The sequence below is a fragment of the Palaemon carinicauda genome, chromosome 15 (assembly GCF_036898095.1).
Source record: "Palaemon carinicauda isolate YSFRI2023 chromosome 15, ASM3689809v2, whole genome shotgun sequence".
NCBI lineage: Eukaryota > Metazoa > Arthropoda > Malacostraca > Decapoda > Palaemonidae > Palaemon > Palaemon carinicauda.
In genome coordinates, this window is record NC_090739.1 from 3,756,017 (window position 1) to 3,783,943 (window position 27,927).

A 27,927-nucleotide genomic window follows, 5' to 3' on the forward strand; every position below is an offset into this window, starting at 1 on the left:
CATAGATATCGAATAAAAATTGATTATTATTATTATTATTATTATTATTATTGTTATTATTATTATTATTATTATTATTATTATTATTATTATTATTATTATTATTATTATTATTATTATTATCATACGAGCTAAGCTATAACCCAAGTTGGAAAAGCAGGATGCTATAAACAGAGAGGAAAGGAAATAAATAAACTATATCAGAAGTACTGAACAATTAAAATAGAAATTTTAAGAACAGCAACAACAATATTAAGAAAATTACGCAAAATCTATAGCACAGGTAACAAATTAGTTATGTAAACTACATAATATTCTACAAGCTATACCCAGTGATATACGAGTATCATAAATTCAATCGCAAAATTAGGCCTAAACCAGAAGAACGGTTATTACTGACGAGGCCTCGTGATGGCAGAAATTATAGAGGCAAAATATATTCAACTTTTGATAAAAACAGGAAAAAAGTCTTGATTATAAAGCGTAACATTATGATGTACAACTTGAAATGTTTACAAATTAATAGAGAAGAGTAGGCCGAACATTATGATATAAAAAAAAAAATAATGAGTACAGAAAAGTAGGCTAGACCTAACATTTTGATATATAATATGAAGGAATTATAGATTAATAAAGAGTAGGTCTAGCATTGTGATATATTATATGAAGGGTAATTCGTAGTAGAAAATGCACCTTATTCATATATGAGATAGAATGAATATTACAAAAATCACAAAAAGAGGCAAATAGTTAATAAAAGACATTAAACTAAGAAAATGTTCATTGATATGCAGTTATATAAAACAATAGAATCGAATGATATTTTTAGACAATTGAATTGTATTTCAAAATTGAAATATGTTAATACATTTACAATGAATCAGTGATATTTTTCAAAAAAAAAAAAAAGACCCAATACAGATGATATTCTAAAAAGAAAAGTAAATTGCAATTTCTGTGAAAATTAGTACAGTCTATTTCATATCCTGTTATTTTAGCAAAACATAGAACAGAAAGCTAGACTTCGGCAACCGTGTTAGAATGATGGAGATAAAAGGGTGAAAATATTTCTTTCGACAATAATATTGAGAATTCTTATATTAAATATGGAGGAGACCAAATAAAAGAAAAGAAGTCATTATAAATTTTAGAAATAATGCACGAAAATCTGAGGCGCCGTTGCAAGTACCAAGCTTTAGCCCTGAAAACCTCCAGGGTCAGTGATGCAATTTTTAATCGATCTTGCGGATAATATCTACATTTTGAATATGTTAATGTATATATTCCTGAAATAATGAATAATTCATAGCAAAATTAAATTTTAACTCCTTGCCCTCTAAAACTCCTCCGGTAAAGTGGATCTGTAGGCCTATCCGTATGTAGGATATGACAAAGATGGCGAGTACCATTTTATCAATATGAGCATCGTGATAATACGGGCCAATTATTTTTATCTATAAAGCTAGAGAAACCTAGAATAAATCATATAAAAAAATACAGTTAGAAGAATCTCAATAGAATGCTGGGGAAATATTTCATGAAACTTCATAAATTTAAAGAACTTTAATTGAAATCTGGATTCAAAGTATTTTTGCAACTTGCACAGTAATATAGAGGGATAAAAGTAAAACTTGAGTTTCTCGCGTGTTTTTATGAGTTGTTTCAGTATAAAGTTCAATTATATAAGTAAGAAGCTTTTCTCAAGTCTCTTAGTTGATAGAGCGCTCACGTTTTTTTTTTTTTTTTTTTTTTTTTTCTTGTAATTCCACACGACATGGAGAGTGTGTTGCCCGTGGCAGGCCCACTGTCCACTTCTGCACGACGGGTGTTAGCATACCCACGCATTGAAATGGTTACTACCATCGTGTGCATATAATTTAGTTTTACTATTGTCTGCGACGTTCTCTTATGCCCCAATACAGCATTCAAACTTGATTAATTTTGCAGTAAACTGCCATTTGTTACCCAACTATGAACACTACAGACATTACTGTGGGATCAACGTTCCCAACGTTTTCTGATTTCAAATCGGCCTTTGATCTTTACCAATTACGAACTGGAAGTGTTTTCACCGTTCGGGACACGAAGTCTGTTACGTCAGCCAACAAGAAGATATCTAACGCTAGCAAGCACTATCCAATTAGTCATCGGTTTCGTTTTGCTAAATATGTGTGCAAACATTATGGCACAGAGGTGAAACGTTCTGGATCTGGGATTCGACCAAACCAAAGGTACATTAGTGACTTTTTTTTTCTTTTTTAATAGGCATGAGTTATTGAGTTTTACCTTGTTCCTAACTAACCACTCAACAAAACACGTTTGTGGCCACTCTAGAGTAGATAGGTGGAAAGGTTCTTAGCTTATTCTAAGTACTGTAATTCTAACATTTTATGGAACTAAAGACAATATCCTGAATGAAATCTTAACTTTTACTTTTATCCCTTTCCACCTTAGAATAAGTCGGGGGTATTGCATGTAAACAAGAACAAATAGTAAATTTGGTGAAAGGGCTTTTAGCTACTGTGCGCCTAGACATTATAATAAACTGCCAACTGAAATGAAGGACCTAAAGGGAGCAATTGAATTTAAGAAGAAACTAAAGACATTACTTTTCACAAGATCATATGATTTGGAAGATGCTACAATCAAAGAATTGTATAAGTTATAATGAAAATGTTTCGTTAGATGATTGATATGGACCCGCCCAGGAAGTAGTTCACTCGACTTCAGTGGAGGGTTGGATTTAAACCCAAAACAAGTAAAACAAGTAAAACACGTGGGTACCGGGAGAGGCCAATTTAGACACCTTGCACCAAGGCCGAACCAATGAGTCCTGGTTCCTATGATCCTATTTCTCACTCCGCAAAATAAGTTTGCGGGCACTCTATCACTTTATGAATAGGCGCAAGGCTTCTAATCTTATTCTTTTTATTGCAGTTAAGCTTATTTTACCGAACCCTAAATAAATTAATGATGAAATTCTCAATCTTTACTTTAATCCCATTCTTTCTTGAAATCAGATAGGATAACACCTTGCTATCATCAGTTTTGGCAACCTATTGTGGTCAATGTGGACTTTTTAAATTCTTCTTTCAAAGGCATTGCCCTACTTATAAATGCTACCAGATCCCTGCTAGGACTTTGCAACGTACCTACACTTATGTCTAGTTTCATAAACTGTCCTAACTTTGAGCGCGAAAGTAAATGTTCCGTAGTATCTTCTTCCTCTTTGCAAAGGTCAGCAAATTATCTGCACATTTTCCCCTGAAATTTTATTCAAGGTTCCTCGTTGCTCTCTCAACAACACTGATTGTGGGCACACTACTAGATGAAGTGTAGTAGGGGCAAAGCGTTCCAATCTTTAGAAAAATCATTATCATTAGTTACCTCCTACACAGACAGCACAGCTTGAATCCTTTTACTTCTAACTTCTAGGACCTTTCCAATATACCGGGCAACCTCTTTAGTTGGGGTTTCTAAATTCCCTATTTCTATGTTATTATTTCTAAATTTCCTTAACTCATTACAGTTAGAAATATGTTCATTAGTATCCTTTGCCTCCCTACATAACACACAAAGCCTATCATTATCATTCCCGTTTCTATTATTTTTCTTTTAATTCTAGCATATTTAACCTTGTTTTCATAACCATTACGACCTCATTAGTGTTAAGTTTTCCTATGTAATCTCTTCTACCATTACTATTCAAACCTCAGTTTGGTCATCTCTGTTTTCTTTTCTTCTATTTTTCTTTTAATTTCATTTGACACTTTTTTTTTTGCTTCTTTTTTGAGTTTTTGCTTTTTATACTTTCTTACTTCTTCAATTTTGATATCATATTTATTGCATATTTCTATGATACTTTTCCCCTGGTTCCTAGTTCCTGGTTCCTTTTTGCTCACTCCGCAAAATAAGTTTACGGCCACTATCTTTTTATAGATAGGTGCAAAGCTTCTAAGCTTATTCTTATTATTGTTATTAAGCTTATATTACCTGTGCCTTAAATAAATTGATACGGTAATGAGATTCTCGATCTTTACTTTTATCCCATCCTACCTTGAAATTAGATAGGATAACACCCTGCGCCTGCTATCATTAGTTTTGGCAACCTATTGTGGTCAGTTTCCCCAACATGCTTGTAAATTGAGTGTCATGAATCTTATTTGAGCATTACTCTTTGCAACGGCCCTTCAAGTGCTTTGGTTTTTTCCCATTAGTTGTGGATATTTTCTTGTTTTATATTATTCTATTTTATACTTTTTTTACAACATGGCATGGATTACCTTTTCCTTCTTAATGTAATCCTCACTATATATAATTTTCTTCACGATTTCTGCCTGCTTCATACGGTTGTTTCAGTTCCATTAAATCATTGTTTTTTATGTTCCAGGCTGAACAAATAACATAAATAAGACATTGCTATAAATGGTCACATAAATTACAGTTTTCACTCATTTTTGTGTATCTAACTTCAATGTTTATTTGGTGTATCTAAGATATGCTTGTAAATACATTCGTGAATCTCATTTAGATTTTGCATTTTTTCATTACTTTTATCATCACATCTCTTTTCACTGAGCCAAAATCTTTGCCAAAGTCTAAATCAGATGATTTTTTTCCCTTATTCCTTTTTTGTTAGGTAAAGATCTCTTCCATTTTGCCTCTCCTGGTTCCGGGCAAAATCTTTTTAAATATGCTTTCAATTTATCATTGGGAGTAGAATATGATACATTTCTACTAATAACATTTGTTTTGGATCTTGTGTCATTGGTTCTTTCCAACCATTTTTCTTTGCGTTCTCCTCTAGTTTGTCATAGATAACATAGTTTGGGAGTTGTTGGGGGTCATCTCAATGACCTTTTCTGCCGCCATCGTTCGAGTCATAGACCTAGAGTCAGCAGGCACTGGCGTCGAGAGTCTTGACTGCTCATGTTTGATGAGGAGTTATAGTTAATTTCTTTTAGCGATGCAGATTTGCACCAACTTGCAGCGGTGCCCTTTTAGCTCGGAAAAGTTTCCTGATCGCTGATTGGTTGGACGAGATAATTCTAACCAATCAGCGATCAGGAAAATTTTCCGAGCAAAAAGGGCACCGCTGCGAGTCGGTGCAAATCTGCCTCGATAAAAGAAATGGACTATAGTTATTCTGTTGCCTACTTTGTCGTTGCAGGCACAAGGGGTGGGGGGGGGGCGGAAACTGCAGCCAGGAGACCTGACATCCGCTTGGTAACAGAACAGACCCCTAGGATCCCCCGATAACACGTTATCTGTCATGACAAGTTATCTGTTTATCGTCTTCCTCTAATTAATTTTGCTCGTATTTTTGCATTTTCTCTACATGATTTATTCCCCACTAGGTTATATATTTGCACATCTATAATCCACCATTTCCTGTATTCTATTTCATGATAGATTAATTTGCTCTTTTTAAGTTTTCATCATTCATTTTGCTTATCCCCTGATTTTATGGTTATTATCCTTAATATTCTACCAAGAAGTTTTTCATTAGTTATGCTATATTCTTTTATTTATTTCTCTCTAATTTATCTAAGTTGGATTCCACATGTATAATATTTGTTCGTTAGTTTATTTACGAGCTGCTTGAAACAGTTCAAGCTCGTGCCCTACATTAGTGTAAAATGTTTTTAAAGTCAACCAACGTGAGTTGACATGCAGAAATCAAGCAATCAGTTATACTTAATTCAATCATGGAAGTAGTAATTTGAAATATAATCGTGTTATAATGAAATTGATTTTCACCTCTACAAAATTAATTCAACATTCCGTTCATATTGTTAAAATCAATGTTTTGAATTTTTCTTCCGTGTCAAAAGATATTATATGTACCTTTTTATATATAAAAAAAGTTCATAACCTATTTCAAAACTGACATATGGTTCTTTCTTCATTTATTTCAGTACATATCACACAGGCTGTACAGCCTTTATGAAACTGACCTCTGATCGTAGCACTGGTATGCTAACTATACTAGCACTGCAGGACTTACATTCTCATCCATTGCATGATCCTGCATTATACCCTGAACGGCGCCGCCTGGACAGCAGTAGCAGGAAAGAAGCGGAACGTTTGTGTACATTAGGCGTGGCTGCCTCAACTATCAAGTCCTACTTCGCGGATAACCTAGGGAAAACACTTACCCTTCGTGATATATACAACATCCGCGCGCAAGTCAAGAGGAACCAGGCTAACGACAAATCTGATATCGGGCAGTTATGGCAAGTGTTAAGCGAATTGTTCGAGACTGACAAGAAATCTGTCGTTTCTACGTTAGTTGATGATGAAAATGAACTAGAAGTGCTCTTCATACAAACTGGTAATATGATCAAGGCGTTTGAAAGTTATCATAAGGTGTTAATTATAGATAAGACTTATGTGACTTTTCTTCGCATGCCACTGTTTTCCCTCGTGGCTGTTGACGGTGATGGTGCTGGGCAGGTAGTAGCGTATGCATTGATTTGGTCTGATAACAATGAGGTCATCAAATCTGCCCTTGAACTCTTCACTCATGCAAATCCAGCAACCAGTAAGCTACAGACTGTTATGGTAGACAAGGATATGCTGGAAATTTCCTCTCTTTGCGACATCTTTCCTCAGGCGAGGGTCATTATCTGCCACTATCATGTACTAAAGGCCTTCAATAAGGCTGTTTCAGACCATGTCAGTGATCCTGACCAGAAAATTACATTAAATAGGCTTTTAGAGCACATGGTCTACTCATGTTCAGAAGAGGATTTTAATAGATACTATCATGAAATGTGTGACGTGTCGAAAGATTTCCTTGAATATTTTGATGGACATTGGCTAAGTATAAAAGATTGTTGGGCTGGATACACTGTGAGCCACATGCATCACCTTGGCAATCTTTCTATTGAGAGTCATAATAATAGACTCAAGATGGTTGTTAATGACTCTGAATCGCTGGCATCTTTAGTGTCATCCCTTCTGGCATCTAACGAGGACAACCTGACGGAAAGCACAACTTTTTCCAGCAGGGTACAAGCTAAACGACAATATTCTGCTGCGAGTGGGTTGTCAACTGAAATTATGCAAGATGTTAGGGCTACATGCACCCCTTATGCAGCGAAGCTCGTCAAGCGGGAACTAGAAGAGGCGTATCTTGGAGGGTATGAAATCACTGAAGATGGTGTCAGTAAAGACGACGAATCATATATCACGGACGATAAAACATGTGACTGTCAATTCGCTTGCAAAACCGGTTTACCCTGTCGCCATGTATTCGTTTGGCGGGAACAGTCAGGCGCTGGCATATTTTCTGTTAATGATATCCCAACAAAATGGAGACTTTCTTCTCAGGAGGCTTCTGAGAATGGAATGCAGTGCCAACGAGTACCAAAGACGAAAAGGCAGAAATACGATGTGGCTTCTAATGTATGTAATGAAATAGCTGAATTAGTTTCTTCTCAAGGACATAAAAAGTTCTGTCAAAAACTTGAAGTTCTCCAACGTGTTCTCAATTTATGGCAAGATGACAAACTTGTGGATGTAGTTGCCGTTTGATACAAAAATTCGTGTGAATTAATTCAATTCAGTGAATTATTATTTAAGCTAGATATTGTGTTGGTTATACCTATTAAAATATGAAATGCTTGTAATTTCTTAAAGCATGGTCTATTTCAACAAATTTTCTTTGTATTGATTGACCAGGTGTCTAATTAATAATTGCGTATCAACAAAACATTTGTATTTCAGGTGAAACTGTGGAATATCTTAAAAAAGTAAAATCCTATAAGTAAATTGTCTTTAATTATAATAAATCATAAAATTTGTTTAGCAACGAACGACTCTCGAAAATTAATACTGGCCTCAAGTTTACAACTATTTTTATATACCGCTTTGTTTTTTATAACTGTAATGGAATTGGTTTGAATTCACTTTGAAAGGTAAGCCAGAATGAAGATGAACTGGCCGTGCTTATTCATGTGTCAAAAGTTCCAATAAGACAATAGAAATGAACGCAACCACCACTTACTTTTAATTTATTTTACAGTTCACTTTAACAGTTTCAAAAGATATTTATGGTTGCATAAGACACAGGTCTTAACGTTGGTTTATTTACGGGCTTTGGTTAATTATAACTATTAAGGTATATATAGACATTTTGCTGTCGTTAATCCGCAACTAAGATTCATGAAATATAGTTTTGTCTCAATCAACCATAGAAAATGCCCATATAATACTCTACTTTGCCAGTGCCCAACATTCCATCTGTATTTGGTGGCTTTTATAGCAACAATAGCCTAAATTCCTTACTATGAGAAGTCCAAAATCATTTGAGAATGCTTTCGAGTCTAGTTGAAAATGGTTACTTGAGTGAACTGCTACAAATGAAAAGTATGAGATTAAGGAGACAGTTGACCGACCGGGAATAAAGTACCCCTCTCACCAAGATACCAAATGTCCAGCATAATGGTAAAGGTACAATAGGCCTACGTGCCAGCATATTTAAAAAGAAAAAAAAAAAACTCCCTTACTTAAACAATCTGATCAGTAATGAAATGATTTTTGAAGAGAGTTGTAACTGACGTTGCTAAATGATTACCACAGATAAGGATAAACTGTGTGATAAGAAATAGAACTGTGTCCCCTTAAAAGCACAGGTCAATAAAATATGGTCTGCATATACACGTTTTAATGACTAACAACATCTAAATTAAGCCTATGTGCTGTTATCATGAATAAGGTATACTACAGCATATCAATAATTGTTACATCACTATGGCATGTTCATATCGACAACTTACTTGACAGACTAAATAATGATACCGGTAACCCAATAAAAACGGGGTCTTTAATGCAGAATAATATCTTATCAAAGTAATATTAGCTTTGTGTCTGTACAAGTTAATGTTCGACTGATACACACACACACACACACACACACACACACACACACACACACACACACACACACATATATATATATATATATATATATATATATATATATATATATATATATATATATATATATATATATATATATATATATATATATATATATATAATATTACTTTACCTGCAACAACTTTACGAACAAAACAGAGAAAATAGCAGGATAATTTTCATCTTAGTGAAAGAAATATAGAAAGGGAGAAAGAAATTTTTATCTTCGTGAAAGAAACATAGAAAAGCAGAAAGACATGATTTTTATTTAGCGATAGCAGCATAGAAAAGGAGAAATAAATCTTATTAATCTTCTTCCCAGCTGGTTCCCATTTTTATATGGGGTCGCCGTTGCGGATGAGCCGTTTCCATCTTTTTCTATTCTGCGCTTCTGCCTCATCAATCCCCTTCTCCTGTAAATCTCCTCTGACACAGTCCCTCCATCTCTTTCTTGGTCTCCCTCTTCTTCTTCTTCCTTGAACCTCCATCTCCATAGTATGTCTCCCAACGTGGTCCTCATCTCTCCTCATCAGGTGTCCATACCATCTCAGCCTCCCTTCCTGCACTTTCTTTGATATTTCCACCACCTTTGTCGACCCCCTTATGTAGTAATTTCTTATCCGATCCTCTCTTGTCACCCCAGACATCCACCTAAGCATTCTCATTTCTGCCACATCCATCTTCTTCTCCTCTGTCTTCCTCATGCTTGCTGTTTCTGTTCCATACAGCATTGCTGTTCTTACCACTGTCTTATGAAATTTTCCTTTCAATCTCAGTGGTATTCTTTTGTCGCAAAGAACTCCTGAGGCTGCTCTCCAGTTGTTCCAGCCTGCCTGTACCCGATGTTTAACTTCATCTTCCATACCTCCTCCAGCATTAACAAATGATCCCAAATACTTAAACTTATCAACTCTCTTTATCTGTTCTCCCCTAAGCTGAATACTTTCTCTATCATCCCCCTCACTGGTGGTACACATATATTCTGTCTTAGATCTACTTATTCTCATTCCTCTGTCCTCCAGTACTTTCCTCCATCTTTCCAATTTCATTTCCAGATCTTCCCTGCTCTCTGCGCACAGAACAATATCATCTGCATACAATATGTTCCATGGTACTGCCTCCCTTACCTCTTCTATTAAAACGTCCATCACTATGTTAAAGATAAATGGGCTCAGAGCTGACCCCTGGTGTAATCCCACTCTCACCTCAAAGCCCTCTGTCTCCCCAGTACTGCTCCTCACTCTAGTAAATACATTACGGTACATCTCTTGTATCAGTCGAACGTACTTCTCTTATTAATGATGTGTAGAAAATACAAAATTATATCAAAGAAAGATAAACTAAAAATTGAATCTGAATGATTGTTAACACGTGATCACTAATCAAAATGTAAACAAGTGTTACGTCATTAGTCTAAGAAGTTGCTGCTAGCAGCTAAACTTTTGAGTTATTGTCGTCCACGTCTTAACCGGCCAAGTAATGAATGATAGTGTTACTGTTCAAATTAGATTTTTATCGGTAAGTATATTAATGCCATAATCATTTTCGTAATAATAGTATAAATACATTTTTATCGTGAAATACTTGAACCATGTAATGTTTTTTTTTCTTTTCGTGTCTGACAATTCGACCATCAACGTGTGTGAACCACACGTTTATAAAGTTATTTATCTTTAATGGTTTGTTTATTAATTATCTTTATGGATTTTATGAGGAAACTGTGGTTATTGTATGATGTGAACCAAAACCAGATAATTTTACCTTATAAAATAGTAAAATATATGTACCTGCACATTGACAACACCCCCAAAAGAAGCCTGTGGAAATATAGCCCACCTTAGATGTACCTTCATCAGTAACAATGTCGAGAAGAAAAGAATGGAAATTAGATTTGTCTAAGTAATTTTAGAGATTACATCTTAATGGTCAAGTTTATATGGTACGCACACACACACACACACACACACATATATATATAGGGGTATTATTGTAGTTTATTACAGGGCAATGTAACCTAGGAAAAAAACTACTTTTTCTTATCGAAAAAATTACGCTCTCTTCGAAAATGACACTCGTTCCCGTCGCAAATGAACTTTACCGAACAATTATGATATCCATTTGTATCGGTGATTGATAATGTTTGTAATGAGGGAATAATTTGCGACCCAAGTCCAAAGTTTAATTTCCAATAAAAACATATGAAAATGTTCTTGAAAAACTGCACACCACAAGAGAAGGATTGAAACCTATCTAATCTACCCTGAAAGCTTTAAGTACTGTACATTTGTAGTTAAGCGAACAGGTTGCTGCTGCAAACCTATTAAAACTTGGTTTCTAAAGCCACTGTCTTTACCTTTGTTCTTGAGTCATAAAGATGTTAGGGAGTCATAGAAAAATTGAAGGGATATGTCATTGCGCAAGTTACCGTACCTAACCTAACGGATAACTGGGATTACTGTATCCTTATAGCTGGAAGGAAATGGAACAGTATTCTCCTGTTTGTACTACTAGGTCTGCTGTTAATTCTAATATTATTGCCTTCTCCATCATGAGATTCAATGCTACACAGTATTCTAGAAGTTTTATTCCTGCTGTGACCAAGTTTTGGAATGATCATCCTATTCGGGTAGTTAAATTGGTAGAACTTCGACAGTTCAAACTGGCAACTAATGTTTTTATGTTGAACAGGCTCACATAAGTTTATTTTTATATTTTATATATTAAAAATATATTTTAATGTCGTTTTATTTTATTTGTTCATTACTTCTCATATAGATTATTTATTTCCTTATTTCCTTTCCTCACTGGGCTATTTTTCCTTGTTGGAGCATAATGGCTTATAGCATCTTGTTTTTCCAACTAGGGTTGTAACTTAGATAACAACAACAATAATAATAATAACAATAATAATAATATTATTAATAATAATAATAATAATAATAATAATTAACCCCATTACTCTATACTAATGCTAGAAAACAAATTAGAGAGTAATCATATTATCAGTTGCAGTCTTGCGCCAAAATCTATTTATCCATAATATTGTTGTTGAAAGGCCAAATGCACATTTTGCCTTCTTAAGAGTCATCATTGATAAAAAAAAAACCTATTGATTGACACAAAATCTAAAAATACTTGGCTTTAGCAGGTGGTCATATAGTCAAAAATAGTTTATTTTTTTTGTATTGCCATTCAGTTTTTATCATTAAGGATGATAATGAGATCCCATATTATTATAGAAACCATTAAACAAGCAGGTTTGGTGAAAATGAGTACCGGTACTTTATATTATTAAGTAATGAAAATTAAGAGCACTTTACTGTAGATTGAAATATTTTGAAGAGATTATGATTTTTTAATCGTGTAAAAATGGTAGATACTGTATTCACACACACACACACACACACACACATATATATATATATATATATATATATATATATATATATATATATATATATATATATACAGTACTGTATATATATATATACAGTGGTACCTCTACATACGAATTTAATCCGTTCCAGAACCAACTTCGGATGTAGAAAATGTTCGGATGTAGAAACGAATTTTCCCATAAGAATACATTGAAATAGGATTAATCCGTGGTTGAGCCCAAAAACCTATGATAACTTCTTAATAAACTACTACACATAATTTTCCCATGAGAATAATGAACACTAAATTAGATAATAGACATGTAAATAAGAAGAATAGACATGTAAATAAGAAGAATTAGCAAAAAATGATAAATAAGAAACGGGTTTATAGCGTCACTTTACCTTAGAAACTCCAGCGCAGGTGTTGTTAGTCTTGCTACGCAGAGAGGAGACGGACGGGCGGCGAGGAGGTAGAGAGGTTAACTACGATAAACGTACACTACCGTAACTTATTCTAACTTACACTAAGTGAACTTTAACATAACTTAGCTTTTTTTTTTTATAATTTATATTTTTTTTTTACATTTTTTTTTTTGATGATTAATTTTAATCACTTTCACTCTCTACACTTAAAATTGATTGAATTTTTTTCTCTTCACTCTTTGCTGTTTTCTTTGAACCACTTCCTTCCTCTTCATCACGAGTTCGCTTCGTAGTTTTTTTAAAGAAGCTATCGATAGAAAGTTGCTTGGTACAGCTTTTCAGAATGATTCGAAAATAAGTTAGGGAAACATCATCAAACTGCGCAGCTACACGACAAACCTGCAATTTCTTTGGATGGTATTTGTCGATGAAGTCGACCACGTCTTGATATTTTCCTAACACCTCTTTTATTTGCGCGGAATTTATTGCAAGTTCACTCATACGGACGCCACGCTCATGCTTTTCAATAATTCCTTGCTTTACTTCTAAAGAAAGCATTCCCTTATTCCTTTTCTCACCACTACCACTACCACTTGCGAAACTAAGCCTTTTAGGACCCATGATTTTCGTAAAATACCGTAAAAGGATGAATGTAAAAAATCACGATTAAAACACAATTGATAGCAGAACGCACAGGGCACAACCACATAAAGCCAACGAGAACAGAGGACTGACCCAAGCCACGCTAATTGAGGGTCCCTCCGAGGTTGAAGTGCTGCCTTCTATTGGCGGAAATAAAAAACACATCAGGCGCTATGAGCACCGACTACGCATACGAGTATTGTTTACTTCGGGTGTCGAAAAAAAAATTCGGGTGTAGAGTAGGAACGTGTTCGAATTGTACTTCGCGTGTCGAAAAATTCGGATATAACCGGTACGACGAAAATTGCTACTTCGTGTGTCGAAATAAAATTCGGGTGTAGAGTCAAAAATTTGCTCGAATTTTACTTCGGATGTTGGAAAATTCGGATGTAGATACGTTCGTGTGTAGAGGTTCCACTGTATATATATATATATATATATATATATATATATATATATATATATATATATATATATATATATATATATATATATATATATATATATATATATATATATATATATATATATATATATATATATATATATATCTCATAAAAACAGATTGCATAAGTATTAAGTTAAAGAAATATTGAAAAGTTATAGGTCTTGTACAGAACTTCAAGTGTAGATTCAGAAAATTCATAGTTTTTGTACGTACGTTTTATTAGGAACTGTCAATTGTTAAATGAATAATGGCAACAGGAGTGGTAAGGTTTTCTTAAAGTACAAGAGAATCTGTCGCAAAGAAAATCATGACATTAATAAAATAGAAATGTGGCGATGGTAATTCCTAAGTTGTGGCCTAACCTTACGGTATTATTGTACTGTATTACAGGGAAATGGAAACTAGAGTACTTTCCTTGCCATCTCCTTTTAGATTCTGTATATGAACTGTATTTATTTGTACATGACTAGGGAGGAGGGGTCCTTGGCACTCTCTTGACCTAACGTACTAGAGAAGAACATGTACTTGTTGCTTATAATTTTTCAGGTTGATCTTGGTGCTTAAGATTTTTGGATTAATAGTATTGTTTTTGGAAGTTACTAATTAAAGAAAGCTTACTTATCATCATCATCTTATTTTTTTTCTTCAGAAGTAGTACATCACAGAAATTGTTTCTAAATTTGATGGACATCTTTTAAGCATTTAGTTATTACAGTACATAGAAAAATCTATTGCAGCATTTATTCACTGCACATATACTGGTTGAAGGTGAATGTACATGTACATGATTTTTTAAAATTATATATGCAATTTCCATAATCCTCATTTTATTAATTACAAATTTAACCCTTTGCATCATGAAAATGAAAGTATTCATATGTAGAGAATAAGAGCACATGCTGCTATAACTTTTCAGCCTCTGCCAAGTAACATTCTACTGCATAAAGGTTTCTAATTTTGATACTATGCTCAAGCCAGAATTAACATCAGGAAACTCAGGATGTTTTTACAGTACAAATAATGAATTTCTTTACAAAGGCCTTTAATCACTAGGTTTGATGAGTTAAGCCAACTCCAAAATCTAAACCGTTTCATATTTAATAGTAGAGTAGTTAGTAAGCAAAGCAGATAGCATTTTAAGTAGTGTAATAGCTCTTGCAGGTTGTTGGAGGCCTTCATACCGTCATCTGCATGAGAGTGGATTATAAAATATTTGTTGTCATTTTCTTAACTACTTTGATATTACTTATGTGAAACTGATTTGTGGTTTATATCGCCAATTTCTCTGCCTTCTATCCAGCGAAAGAAAATGTAAATTTCTTGCTTGTATATTTGGTAAATTTGGAAAATTTTAGACTTTCTGTGATTTAATTTTTTAGCGAGAATTATTTTGGATTTTCAGAGTATCGTTGGAGATGAATTTAGCAGTCCGTACACTTCATTTCTTCAGACAGAAGGAATTTTGTTCCCTTTATTCTGCTTTTGTTCAGGCAAAAGGGCACTATCATAGAACGGCTGCATCTGATGGAGATCAGCAAAACTTACCTAGTAAGTATGAATACTCTCTTGTTGTATAATACTCCATACAAAGATTATAGAATGCATAGCATTATAAGATATAGGTGGAAGAATTTTATTATGTTAAATTTTTTTTAGTTCCTATGCATATACAAACCTTTCGTGCTCTAAAATAGGCAGGCGTTTGTTCGTATGCATGTGCTGTACAAACTTTTTGTGCTTCCAAATAGGAATTTGTCTTCAGCAGGGCTGTAATGGTCATTCCCTCTTAACAAGAGAATGCTTTGACCTAGTCACTCGGCTTCAACACAAAATATTTCTGTGTTGAAGCCAGGTGATGGGGTAAGAAGGCTTTTAACTTGGGAAATCATTATTTTTAAATATTAAACTTAGCCGGTGAATATATAATAGCTGACGTCTCAGACGGCTCGACAGAAACCCAAAAACTCGCGAGCGATCGCCGTGAAGGTTGCGGGTGTGCCCACCAGCGCCGACTATCGGCCAGATACCGCATATACTTGTAAACAGCTCCAGTTCTTCTCTGTCGGTCTCATCGACAAGTTGATTCCGCTCGCTGTTGACCTGGAGTTTTCGTCATTTTTGGTGAAGTACTTCATTTTGGTTGTTTTGAGCTTTCGCTGTGACGGGTGTTTTTCTCTTCAATTAAAACTCTTGAACCCTTTTTTGGCTAGTGTTTATTGTTGATGACTTTGGATTTGTTTTGGATTTTCTTTGACTGTTCAATATGGCTGACCCTTCTCCTATCCCTGGACCTAAATTTCGCAAATGTAATGCTAGGGATTGTAACAAACGTCTTCCCAAGGCCTCTCTCGACCCACATACCATTTGTTCTAATTGCCGGGGTAAAACCTGCCAATTAGGAGATCGGTGTGATGAGTGCGTGGTCTTGTCGGAATTCGACTGGCTTGAATTTGATAAATATTCTCGTAAGCTGGAGAGAGATAGGGTGAGGAGAAGCTCCTCTAGGTCGTTGGAATTTTCCTCCTCCCATGCCCCTGAACCTAATCCTTCCCCTGTAGTAGTTGTTCCTGAACCCTCTACTAGCACTCATGAACCGTCCATGCGGGATATGTTTCTTGCGATTCAAGCTTTAGGCGAGAAAGTTGAGTCCTTAGCATCGGACCGTAACCAACTCATGTCAGATGTGAATTTATTGAAGTGTCAGAGTGCCAAATCAGAAAATCGTAGTGATAAAGTGATAAGTGCGCAAAGTGTATTTAGTGTTGCGACCGAGGGTTCGTCTGTTCGTGCTTGTCGCTCCCCTAGTCCGAGACCTCTTTCAGGCTCCCCTGCACCAGGGAGAAGTAATGTCGTAGGACTTAAGGGGACGAGAGGCTTTAACCAACGTACAAACGTTCCCTCTTTGGTATCGGGCGTTTCTCGTCAAGATCGCCCTTACCATAAGACGAGCGAGGCTGTTTTCTCCTCGTCATCCGAAGGCTTTTCGCAAAAGAAACCTTGGCGCAAGGTTTCTAGACCCTTGAAGCAGAAGTCAGTCCCTTCAGGAGAGGTCCAGCGTCCTGGCTGTAGCCATTGGGACAGCTCTGACCCTTTGCAGTCGTCGGAAGACTGTTCGCCTATTAAACGTATGCGTAACACGGGGTCCGAGGGTCTCGGTCAAGGCAATGTTTTGCCGACACAGACGTTACCATCGTCTCGGCCCGTTCCGACTCCCGTTGATCCTAAATGGGTTGTCCTGCAGGACATGCAGACTAAGCTTGCCTCCCTTATAGGAGAGTATAAAGCTGAGCAGGTTCACGATGATCCTTCGCTCCGTTACGCTGATCGAGACTCTGGCCGTCAGCCGCCCAAACGAGCTTTTACTCGTCCTTTTGACGTTAACACTTTGAAACGTGATGTCGGTAGTTTGTCACGTGACTTGGATCCTCCCTCGCTGCAGTCCCGTGTTGACTTTCAGCCGCTGCCGCAGTCTCGTGTTGACGTTCAGCCGCTGCCGCAGTCTCGTGTTGACGTTCAGCCGCTGCCGCAGTCTCGTGTTGACGTTCAGCCGCTGCCGCAGTCTCGTGTTGACGTTCAGGACGTTCGCCAACCAGCTCAGTTGCCTCGACTTGACGTTGAGCGTCAATCACCGCAGTCTAAGGTTGTTTTGACTGCTCAGTCTAGGCAGTCAATGCAGTTCCGACGTGACGTCGAGCGTCCATCAACTCCTGTTGTTGTTGTTGGCCAGTCACGAGGTGTTCAGTCCTTTCAGCAGCGGCGTGACGTCGCTTCCTCTACTGCTACTACTGCTCCTTTGCTTGTTGACATTGCCTGTCAAGCATTGCCGCCGCGGCAGGTCTCTCCTTTTCATGAGACTCGACAATTGTCGGACGAGGTTCCTTCAGATGAGGAAGTTGCTGATCCTCCGCCTACTGATATTCCTTTGGGCATTTTATCAGACGGAGAAGAGCCTAAAGCTGCTCAACCCTCTATGGACTTTAAGAAAATCATGATGATTTTTAAGGATCTTTTTCCAGACCATTTTGTAACTTCTGCTCCTCGTTCGCCTCCGTCAGAGTTTGCGCTAGGCCTAGCTGCTTCGAAGCCTTCATTTACTAAGCTAGTGCTCTCTCGCTCTTCTAAGAGGGCTTTACGTTTGCTAGGCGACTGGTTGATCACCAGGAGGAGTTTGGGGAAGACGGCCTTTGCTTTCCCTCCTTTTAAACTAGCTTCTAGAGCGAGCGTGTGGTATGACACGGGAGAAGTTCTCGGCTTGGGAGTCCCTGCCTTTGCCCAGGGAGACTTCTCAAGCCTCGTAGACTCTCCCCGTCGCCTGGCCATGAGACGCTCTAAAGTTTATTGGTCCTCCTCGGACCTTGACCATCTCCTTAAAGGGGTTTACAGGGCCTTCGAAGTTTTTAACTTCCTAGATTGGTCGCTAGGAGCCTTAAGCAGGAAAATCTCGTCGACCGACCAAGATGTTTCCGTGCTTATTATGTCCTGCATGGACAAAGCCATCCGTGATGGCTCCAATGAGCTCGCCGCTACCTTTACGGCTGGAGTCCTGAAGAAGAGAGAGACTCTTTGCTCGTTCCTTTCGGCAGGAGTAACTCCCTGTTAAAGGTCGGAGCTTCTCTTTGCCCCGTTGTAATCTGCCTTGTTTCCTCAACAGTTGATCAAGGATATTGCGGCTTCTCTGGTGCAGAAGGATACCCACGACCTGATGGCTACTTCTGCTCGTAAGGGTGCTCCTTCATCGTCTTATGTCGTAAGACCCAAGATCAATACCCCAGCGACTAGGTTTATCCCGCCCTTACGTGGCAGAGCCCCCAGCAGGGGAGGCGCTCGTGCCGACGGTAAAAGAGGCAAGAGGAGAGGATCCAAGTCCTCCCGTGGCAGAGTCTGACTGCCCACGTCCTCAGACAGCGGTAGGGGCCAGACTGAACAGCTTCTGGCAGGCCTGGGAGAAGAGGGGTGCAGACCGAGAGTCTGTGTTGTTGCTCAAAGAGGGGTACAAAATACCTTTTGTACGCAGACCTCCTCTAGTAACAGTTCCTTTAGACCTCTCTCCCAGGTATCGAGAGGAGTCAAGGAGACAGGCTCTACATCAGCAGGTTTCTCTGTTGCTAGAGAAGGGAGCGGTGGTGAAAGTCTCGGACCTTCAATCACCGGGATTTTACAACCGTCTCTTCCTAGTCCCAAAGCATACAGGAGGTTGGAGACCAGTGCTGGACGTCAGTGCGCTCAACGTTTTTGTTTTAAAAACAAAATTTACGATGGAGACCACGAAGTCCGTCCTAGCAGCAGTCAGAGAGGGAGACTGGATGGTCTCTCTCAACCTGCAGGATGCATACTTCCACATTCCTATACACCCAGATTCCCAACCGTATCTGAGGTTTGTTTACAGGAATGTGGTGTACCAGTTCCGAGCACTGTGCTTCGGCCTCAGCCCTGCTCCTCTCGTGTTTACGAGGCTCATGAGGAATGTGGCAAAATTCGTTCATTTATCGGGAATTCGAGCCTCCCTCTACCTGGACGACTGGCTTCTCAGAGCATCGTCCCGTCATCGCTGTCTGCAGGTCCTTCAATGGACGTTGGATCTGGCAAAGGAATTGGGACTGTTGGTGAACTTAGAAAAGTCTCAACTGAATCCCTCCCAGACGATTCTCTATTTGGGGATGGAGATTCGCAGTCTAGTTTTTCGGGCTTTTCCGTCTGCCACCAGGATAGAGCAAGCCCTGCTCAAAGTCCGCCTCATGCTGAAAAAAGACCGTTGCTCAGTGAGAAGTTGGATGAGCCTCTTAGGGACTCTGTCATCCCTGGAGCAATTTATCTCACTAGGGAGACTTCACCTTCGCCCTCTCCAGTTCCATCTAGACTCCCATTGGAACAAGAGCAAGACTTTGGAAGCTGTGTCAATCCCGATCTCCGAGCCAGTAAAAGCGTGCCTGAACTGGTGGGACAGCAACATAAGTCTGCGAGAGGGTCTGTCCCTGGCGGTCAAGAACCCAAACCACGTGTTGTTCTCAGACGCGTCGGATTTGGGTTGGGGAGCGACTCTGGACGGTCTGGAATGTTCGGGTCTTTGGACGTCGGATCAGAGGAGCATGCACATCAACTGCAAGGAGCTGTTGGTGGTTCACTTGGCCTTGACGAGTTTCGAGAGTCTTCTACTAAACAAAGTGGTAGAAGTCAATTCGGACAACACCACAGCCTTGGCGTACATCTCCAAGCAAGGAGGCACTCACTCCCACACACTGTTCGTCATCGCAAGGGACCTCCTCATCTGGTCAAAAGATCGAGGCATCTCACTGTTGACAAGATTCATCCAGGGGGACTTGAACGTCTTGGCGGACTGTCTCAGTCGGAGAGGTCAGGTGATCCCCACAGAATGGACCCTCCACAAGGACGTGTGCAAGAGTCTTTGGATGACTTGGGGCCAACCCACCATAGACCTCTTTGCCACCTCGTTGACCAAAAGGCTCCCGACCTATTGCTCTCCAGTCCCAGATCCAGAGGCGGCCCACATAGATGCTTTTCTACTGGACTGGTCTCACCTGGACGCGTACGCATTCCCGCTGTTCAAGATCATCAACAAGGTACTGCAGAAGTTCGCCTCTCACGAAGGGACAAGGTTGACGTTGGTTGCTCCCCTCTGGCCCGCGAGAGAGTGGTTCACAGAGGTACTTCAATGGCTAGTAGACGTTCCAAGGAGTCTGCCTTTAAGGATGGATCTCTTACGGCAGCCCCTCGTAAGGAGTCTTCATCAAAGCCTCCCTGCGCTTCGTCTGACTGCCTTCAGACTATCGAAAGACTCTCAAGAGCTCGAGGATTTTCGAAGGAGGCAGCCAGAGCGATTGCGAGAGCTAGGAGAGCATCTACCATCAAGGTCTACCAGTCGAAGTGGGAAGTCTTTAGAGACTGGTGCAAGTCATCATCCATTTCCTCTTCCAGTACCTCTGTAGCCCAAATTGCAGATTTTCTCCTGCATCTGAGAAATGTTCGCTCCCTCTCTGCTCCCACTATTAAGGGCTACAGGAGCATGTTGGCTTCTGTGTTCAGACATAGAGGCTTAGATCTGTCCAATAATAAAGATCTCCAAGATCTCCTTAAGTCCTTCGAGACCTCTAAGGAGCGTCGTATGGCAACTCCTGGATGGAACTTAGACGTGGTCCTAAGGTTCCTAATGTCCGACAGGTTTGAGCCATTACATTCAGCCTCCCTGAAGGATCTCACCCTCAAGACGCTTTTTTTGGTGTGCTTGGCTTCGGCTAAAAGGGTCAGTGAGATCCATGCCTTTAGTAAAAACATCGGCTTTTCTACAGATAAAGCCACATGTTCGCTTCAGCTTGGTTTCTTGGCCAAAAATGAACTGCCTTCTCGTCCTTGGCCTAAATCTTTTGATATACCTTGCCTATCAGAGATCGTAGGCAACGAGCTTGAAAGAGTACTGTGCCCAGTTAGAGCTCTTAAGTTTTATTTAGCTCGTACCAGATCTTTACGAGGTGGATCTGAGGCCTTATGGTGCTCCGTTAAGAAGCCCTCATTGCCTATGTCTAAAAATTCTTTATCGTATTTTATTAGATTTTTAATCCGAGAGGCTCATTCTCACTTAAGTGAAAAAGATCGTTGTTTACTTAAGGTCAAGACGCACAAAGTAAGAGCGATAGCAACTTCCGTGGCCTTTAAGCAAAACAGATCTCTGCGAAGTATTATGGACGCGACCTTTTGGAGGAGCAAGTCGGTGTTCGCTTCATTTTACTTAAAAGACGTCCAGACTCTTTATGAGGACTGCTACACACTGGGTCCATTCGTTGCAGCGAGTGCAGTAGTGGGTGAGGGTTCTACCACTACATTCCCTTAATCCCAATATCCTTTTAATCTTCTCTTGAAATGTTTTTAATCTTGTCTTGGGTTGTACGGAAGGCTGAGAAGCCTTTCGCATCCTTTTTGATTTGGCGGGTGGTCAAATGTCGTTTCTTGAGAGCGCCCAGATTAAGGGTTTTGATGAGGTCCTGTTGTATGGGTGGTCGCCCTGGATATAACAGCTCCTGGGAGTCTTTCAGCATCCTGAGAGGATGGCTGGGCTTCGTGAGGAAAGCGGACTAATAAGGCAGAGTAATCGTCAGAGTCAGCTTCCTTACCAGGTACATATATTTAATTGGGTTTTGTTATGATATAACTGTCAAAAACTCTAAGCATATACGCCTTTATTGTATTAATACTGGTCTCTACCCACCACCATGGGTGTGAATCAGCTATTATATATTCACCGGTTAAGTTTAATATTTAAAAATGATATTTTGATTATAAAATAAATTTTTGAATATACTTACCCGGTGAATATATAAATTAAAGGCCCTCCCTTCCTCCCCGATAGAGACCCAGCGGAATGAGAAGAACTGGAGCTGTTTACAAGTATATGGGGTATCTGGCCGATAGTCGGCGCTGGTGGGCACACCCGCAACCTTCACGGCGATCGCTCGCGAGTTTTTGGGTTTCTGTCGAGCCGTCCGAGACGTCAGCTATTATATATTCACCGGGTAAGTATATTCAAAAATTTATTTTATAATCAAAATATCATTTTCCCTCGCTGTCTAACCTTCCCTCCTCTTTTAACTGTCTAGATTTGTATGAAAGGGGATACCATTGCTGGAATTGGATATATTTTTTTAGAAACCAATTTAACAATTCTCAGAAGAATAAGTCAAAGAATTCGCATGGAATATCGAGCGATCTTGCCTCACTTTTGAGAGGAGGAGAAAAGTCCAACCCAGTACTCAGTCCTGTGCAAATCAGTGGATTGGCTCATGGGCCCAGTATTGCCAACCCCACAACTATATGTGCCCATAGTGAGGAGTCCCGTAACATGGCAGTCACCCCTACCGATGGTCAAGTGATTGAGGAGCTTGAGTAGCCTCATTGGTCTTTACTTTCCCCAAGGTGCTTTGATATGTCCGAAAGAGGAGATACCACTGCTCGGTACAGGTCCTGCTTGCTAGTTCACCGTGAACTGTGCTTAGCTGGCCAGTGACTGGTTCCCGCTTCGGGCTCCCAAGAATAGAGTAGGGCCAGACCAAGCACTCTACCACACCCACATCTGTTTGCCAGAGGTAGGTTATGTCCTACTGCTGCCTCTACTTTTGCTCCAGGAATCATTTCCCAGACATGGAACAAGACCATTTACAACCCTATTCATTGTTTGACTTATGATTATATGTGCCAGGTTCCATTTAGATTCAAATGTTAATGTCCTGTGGAGAGAAAAAAATCCCAGAACATGTAGACAAACATATTGTCTCTAGCCTTGAAGTATTGTCATTTAACTGCGGGTCTGTCTTGGTAGCACCTTATGGGAGCAGAAACAATAATTGCTGTATGGACTGGGATAGTTTTGGACTGTTTGTCTACCTTCTGGATGGTGAGATAGAGTTTGCGGAGGAAGAGATGCCGTGTATCAAAACTCCTTCCTTCACCTTGCATCATCCCTCAAGGGCTTTGGTCTTATGAGGGAGACTACGGCCAAGCCTTTGGAGGCGGGTTTTCCACCTTTTTCTGCTTGAGGAAGGCTTCAGCTTTTTCCAAATCCCAACAATTACTACTGGCAGCTTCTTTCTCTCGAAGGTGTTGGACCCTGCTCCACTCATCTTTCCCAGGCTCATTTCAGGAGGGTTGTTAGGAGGAGGAAGTGGGGAGAGTGACATATAGGTGTCCTTTCTCCTGTCAGTAGGGTAACCTTGCCTTGCACACTGCCTTTCCATTTAACATCTGAATTCATTCCATACCTACCTTCCAGGTTCCTTCAATGTATATGTGAAAGGGATGGAATGATCTAGGATTTTTTACTGTGGAAGTCTTTTTAGAACCTTTTCCAGTCCTCTCGTGTCATCTCTTCATGAATTATGGAGGGAATGAAACACAGACTTGTGCTCCGTCTTCACTTTTATCTTCAGCCGCAAGTAGCAGGCATGTACTCTTGTTACATCGTAAATTTTGGCTGTTTCAATTTTTTTGCTTTCTCTTTCCAGATTATGTGGACCAGTGAGCAGTCATGTAATTGTGGCCTTGTAAATCTGGTAAGAACTGTGGCAGATTTATAAGATTGCATTTGATCCCCATTTTTTTTTTTCATGTCATAAATGCTTGCAGTTATTCCCTTGTGACGTATGCTGCTTGTGACCTCCTTTGCAGTGGGTGAAGTTTGCCGAGAAGAAGAAGGCTAAGAAGGAGACTTCGGAATCAACTTTTGCTATTTCACAATTGATGCTGAAGAAACTTTAGCTGTATTTTCTTCCTGTGTTTCTATGCCTGTTGTCTCCCTTGGGTTTTTCTAGGGCTGCTTTTCCTAAGCACAGGCAGATCCAAGAAGCTCTCCAACAACACCATACACTTTTGGATTTTGAAAACCATCAGGCGATCTTATCCTCCATTGGTTGAGGATCAGAAGAACCCACTCGAACTTGCACTAAAAAAGTTAGGTCAACGTTAGACTTCAGGAAGATCCTGTCAGTGGCGCAAGTCTTGAATACCAGTCTGGAAATGCTAGACAGCCTTCATGACCCACTATCTGTGCGAGTACACTTGCAAATCCCTAAACATGGTAGCTGCTCAGTAGGCTGAGTAACAAACCTAGATTCTTCACTGAACAAGAAATATCTCTTCTATGAAAGTGGTCTTGAAAGTCCATGATGAGAGGTAAGAATGTTGTGTCCTTTTTCGTCTTTTCTTTCTCCTCCCTCGGGTGCAGCAGTCGTTCCTTTATTTACTGGATTGGTTGATGATGCAGGTAAGCTACCATACCGAGCAATTTTTCTATTCATGTAAAAATAGATCTCCCCCATCCTCATTACAAGGGGAACGATGGATATATATAACACCCATTTCTTTAAAATGATAATTCATTTCAGACATCATATCATCTTTAGGGTATAGGTTCCAATGAGACCATCTGAATTTGACACAAACCTAGCCTTTTACCTGTGAAACTTTACTCAGGTTGTTAGGATGTGGATAGGAGTCAACACTTAATACCTCTACAGGTCGAGGTGTTCTAACATCCCAGGATTTTAAACCAGCTTGCTTGATTATACGAACTTTCTCCCTCCTCAGGATATATTTCCTATTAAAGGATGAGAGCTCTTATTAGTTTGGGAACAAATCACCAGTTTTTGGAAGTGATTTGCATTCTAGCTATACAAGCCAGAGTCCTTTAGTTAAGCTTTTCCGCATCAACCTGGGTGAAGGTCAAAATTGCTACTCGGTGTGTAGGCGAGGTGGTGAGGCTTCTGTGTTGCCTGCTAGTAATACTGACACCTCTATATTTTTACAGCCTAGTTCTAGCTGTATAGAAATGATCCCATGAAAGTATTCAGGTTTGTATTGTATGGACAAATTTAAAGAATTTTATTTTATTTTTCCCATGACTCGCACATGTTGGTATTACGTGTTTTATTGTTAATGGATATTTATTTCATTTCCAGCTAATGATGGCCCCTTATCTGGCATTAGAATATTAGATTTAACAAGAATCCTAGCTGGGCCATTTGCCACCATGATTCTTGGGGATTTGGGTGCTGAGGTTATTAAGGTAAATATGAGTTTTTCTGAATACAAAAGTTTAATACTTGTCATTGTTTCAAAAGTCATTCTTCAGAGAAAGCAAGTAAGATTTAGATAGAGAATAGTTTTGCTAGAAGAGACCTTCATATTGAAATGGTGATGCTGTTGTCTGCTAAAGTACGAACATAAATAAATGAGGGATATAACTTTAATTTGCTTGATATGACTTGAGCCTTATAATATTATTCTTTTATATTTTTACTGAAAAGCCAATGTAAGAACAGTAATACTGTGGAGTAATATATTAATTTAAGTTGGTAGAAGATCTACCCATTTATGTTTGAAGTAGTTTTAGTATGGTGCATAAGCTCCATTATGATTCTGTCAACTAAAGATGAGTGATGACTATTTATTTTGCAAGGCGTGTGTCTCGGCTGCGTGATTTAATTTTCAATTTTTTAGGTTGAACATCCCAGCAAAGGAGATGAAACTCGTCAATGGGGACCTCCCTTTGTAGGATCAGAAAGCTGTTACTTTTTGAGTGTGAATCGAAACAAAAAGAGCATTGCAGTAGACCTTAAGAAACCAGAAGGTATGTATATATTGCAAGATCTTGCAAAACATAGTGATGTTTTAGTAGAAAACTTTGTCCCTGGCTCATTAGATCGGTTGCAGTTGGGATATGATACTTTGAGGGAAATAGCCCCACATTTGATTTATTGCACTATATCAGGGTATGGCTCATCTGGTCCTTATCGAAAGAGACCTGGTTATGATGTAATTGCAGCATCTTTTGGAGGCCTTCTTGGTGTAACTGGTCCTGAAGATGGAGAGCCTTGTAAAGTGGGTGTAGCCATGACAGATCTTTCCACTGGTTTATATGCACACGGTGCAATTATGGCAGCATTGCTTGAGAGGCAAAGGACTGGCTGTGGCCAGAAGATTGATTGTGATTTATTGTCCACGCAGTTGTCATGTATGGTCAATCTAGCTTCTAATTATCTGAATGGAGGTATAGAGGCAAAACGATGGGGCACTGCGCATGAAAGCATTGTACCCTACCAAGCTTTTCCAACTAAAGATGGGTATTTAACAGTTGGTGGTGGTAGCAATGATCAGTTCTCTGCTTTATGCAAAAGGCTAAATCTTGATCATTTGTTGCAAGATACGAGATATTCCACAAATGCACTCAGAGTTAAAAATAGAAAAGATCTTGTTGATACATTAAAAGAGACATTCATACAGAAATCTACTAAAGAATGGTTAGAGGTATTGGAGGGTTGTTCTTTGCCATATGGACCTGTGAATTCATTGTCCGAAGCTTTCGCTGACCCTCATGTTGTTCATGAGCAGTTGGTTCAAACAGTAAAGCATCCCTCTACTGGAAACATAAAGCAGGTAGCTCCTGCTGTAAAATTCAGTAAATCACAAAATATGATCAGAAGTGCCCCTCCCCTATTAGGTCAACACACTGTGGAGGTATTATCTACCATATTAAAGTACCCTAGTGTAAAAGTTGAAAAGTTGGTGAAAAGTGGAATAGTATATAATCATGAAAGTAGGACATCTATAAAATGTTAAATGTTGGATAGTTTTATTCTAATGTAAGTCATTTTATTTTTACAAGAAATATTATTGTACTGTTTAATAGCAATTTAGATGATTTTAGTCTTTTATAAATTTTTATACTTCTGTTAAAATTGCAAGAAGACTTCTAGGTCTGATATGGCTTTAAGATTGCTCATTTTTTAAGTAAATGCTTTTCAAACATGAACACAGGGTTTATATACTATGGTTTATTTATGAGTTCTATGTTCCATCCTCCCTTCTATCCAGAAAATTTAATATTGGGACTTCTTACGCAGACTTACCTTGGGCATATTAACTTAAGATATTTAAATCTTGGCAAATTATTTCTCGCAAGAAACTTTTCATTGTCTTTTTAAAAAGTACCTGACTTATCAATTAAATGTTTTATTGTAACCCTTATATGCTGTAGAGTAATGCATATTTAATGCATATTCTTTCGTGTGATGTTTCATCCATAAAGTATTTGATTTTTATATTTGCCATCTGCTTGTAGGAAATATGGATTAGTTGCATTGCTATAGAAAATATGACTCGCAAGATGTTTTATTTTTTAAACATTTGTTATGAGTCTGATAGTCACAAGCAATTTGCCAGTTTTATATGGGGTACCCATGCCAACGGGAATTCAGAAAAAGGCCATTTGAAATTATTATGTATGGCCTTCATGGGTTTATTGTTAATAAAATTTGTAAATGTATATTTTAGTATATATATTACATACTGTACACACACATACTATATGTTTATATATATCATCATCTCATCCTACGTCTATTGATGCAAAGGGCCTCTGTTAGATTTCGCCAGTCATCTCTATCTTGAGCTTTTAATTCAATACTCATCATTCATCATCTCCTACTTCGTGCTTCATAGTCCTCAGCCATATAGGTCTGGGTCTTCCAATTTTTCTAGTGCCTTGTGGAGCCCAGTGTATATATATATATATATATATATATATATATATATATATATATATATATA

The 27,927-nt window shown here is 38.6% G+C and overlaps 2 protein-coding genes across 2 annotated transcripts; both read left to right on the forward strand.

Annotated features, from left to right (window-relative positions):
• The first annotated feature begins 1,795 nt into the window (after nt 1–1,795).
• Nucleotides 1,796–7,790, forward strand: LOC137654214 (zinc finger SWIM domain-containing protein 3-like). The gene is made up of 2 exons (XM_068387851.1): nt 1,796–2,231; nt 5,919–7,790. Exons 1-2 carry the CDS (start codon nt 1,972–1,974, stop codon nt 7,537–7,539), a joined length of 1,881 nt encoding a protein of 626 aa, XP_068243952.1. The 5' UTR covers nt 1,796–1,971; the 3' UTR covers nt 7,540–7,790.
• A 2,565-nt stretch (nt 7,791–10,355) lies between these two features.
• Nucleotides 10,356–27,881, forward strand: LOC137654451 (succinate--hydroxymethylglutarate CoA-transferase). The gene is made up of 4 exons (XM_068388083.1): nt 10,356–10,443; nt 15,221–15,366; nt 25,278–25,384; nt 25,819–27,881. Exons 1-4 carry the CDS (start codon nt 10,409–10,411, stop codon nt 26,935–26,937), a joined length of 1,407 nt encoding a protein of 468 aa, XP_068244184.1. The 5' UTR covers nt 10,356–10,408; the 3' UTR covers nt 26,938–27,881.
• Nucleotides 27,882–27,927: the final 46 nt, after the last annotated feature.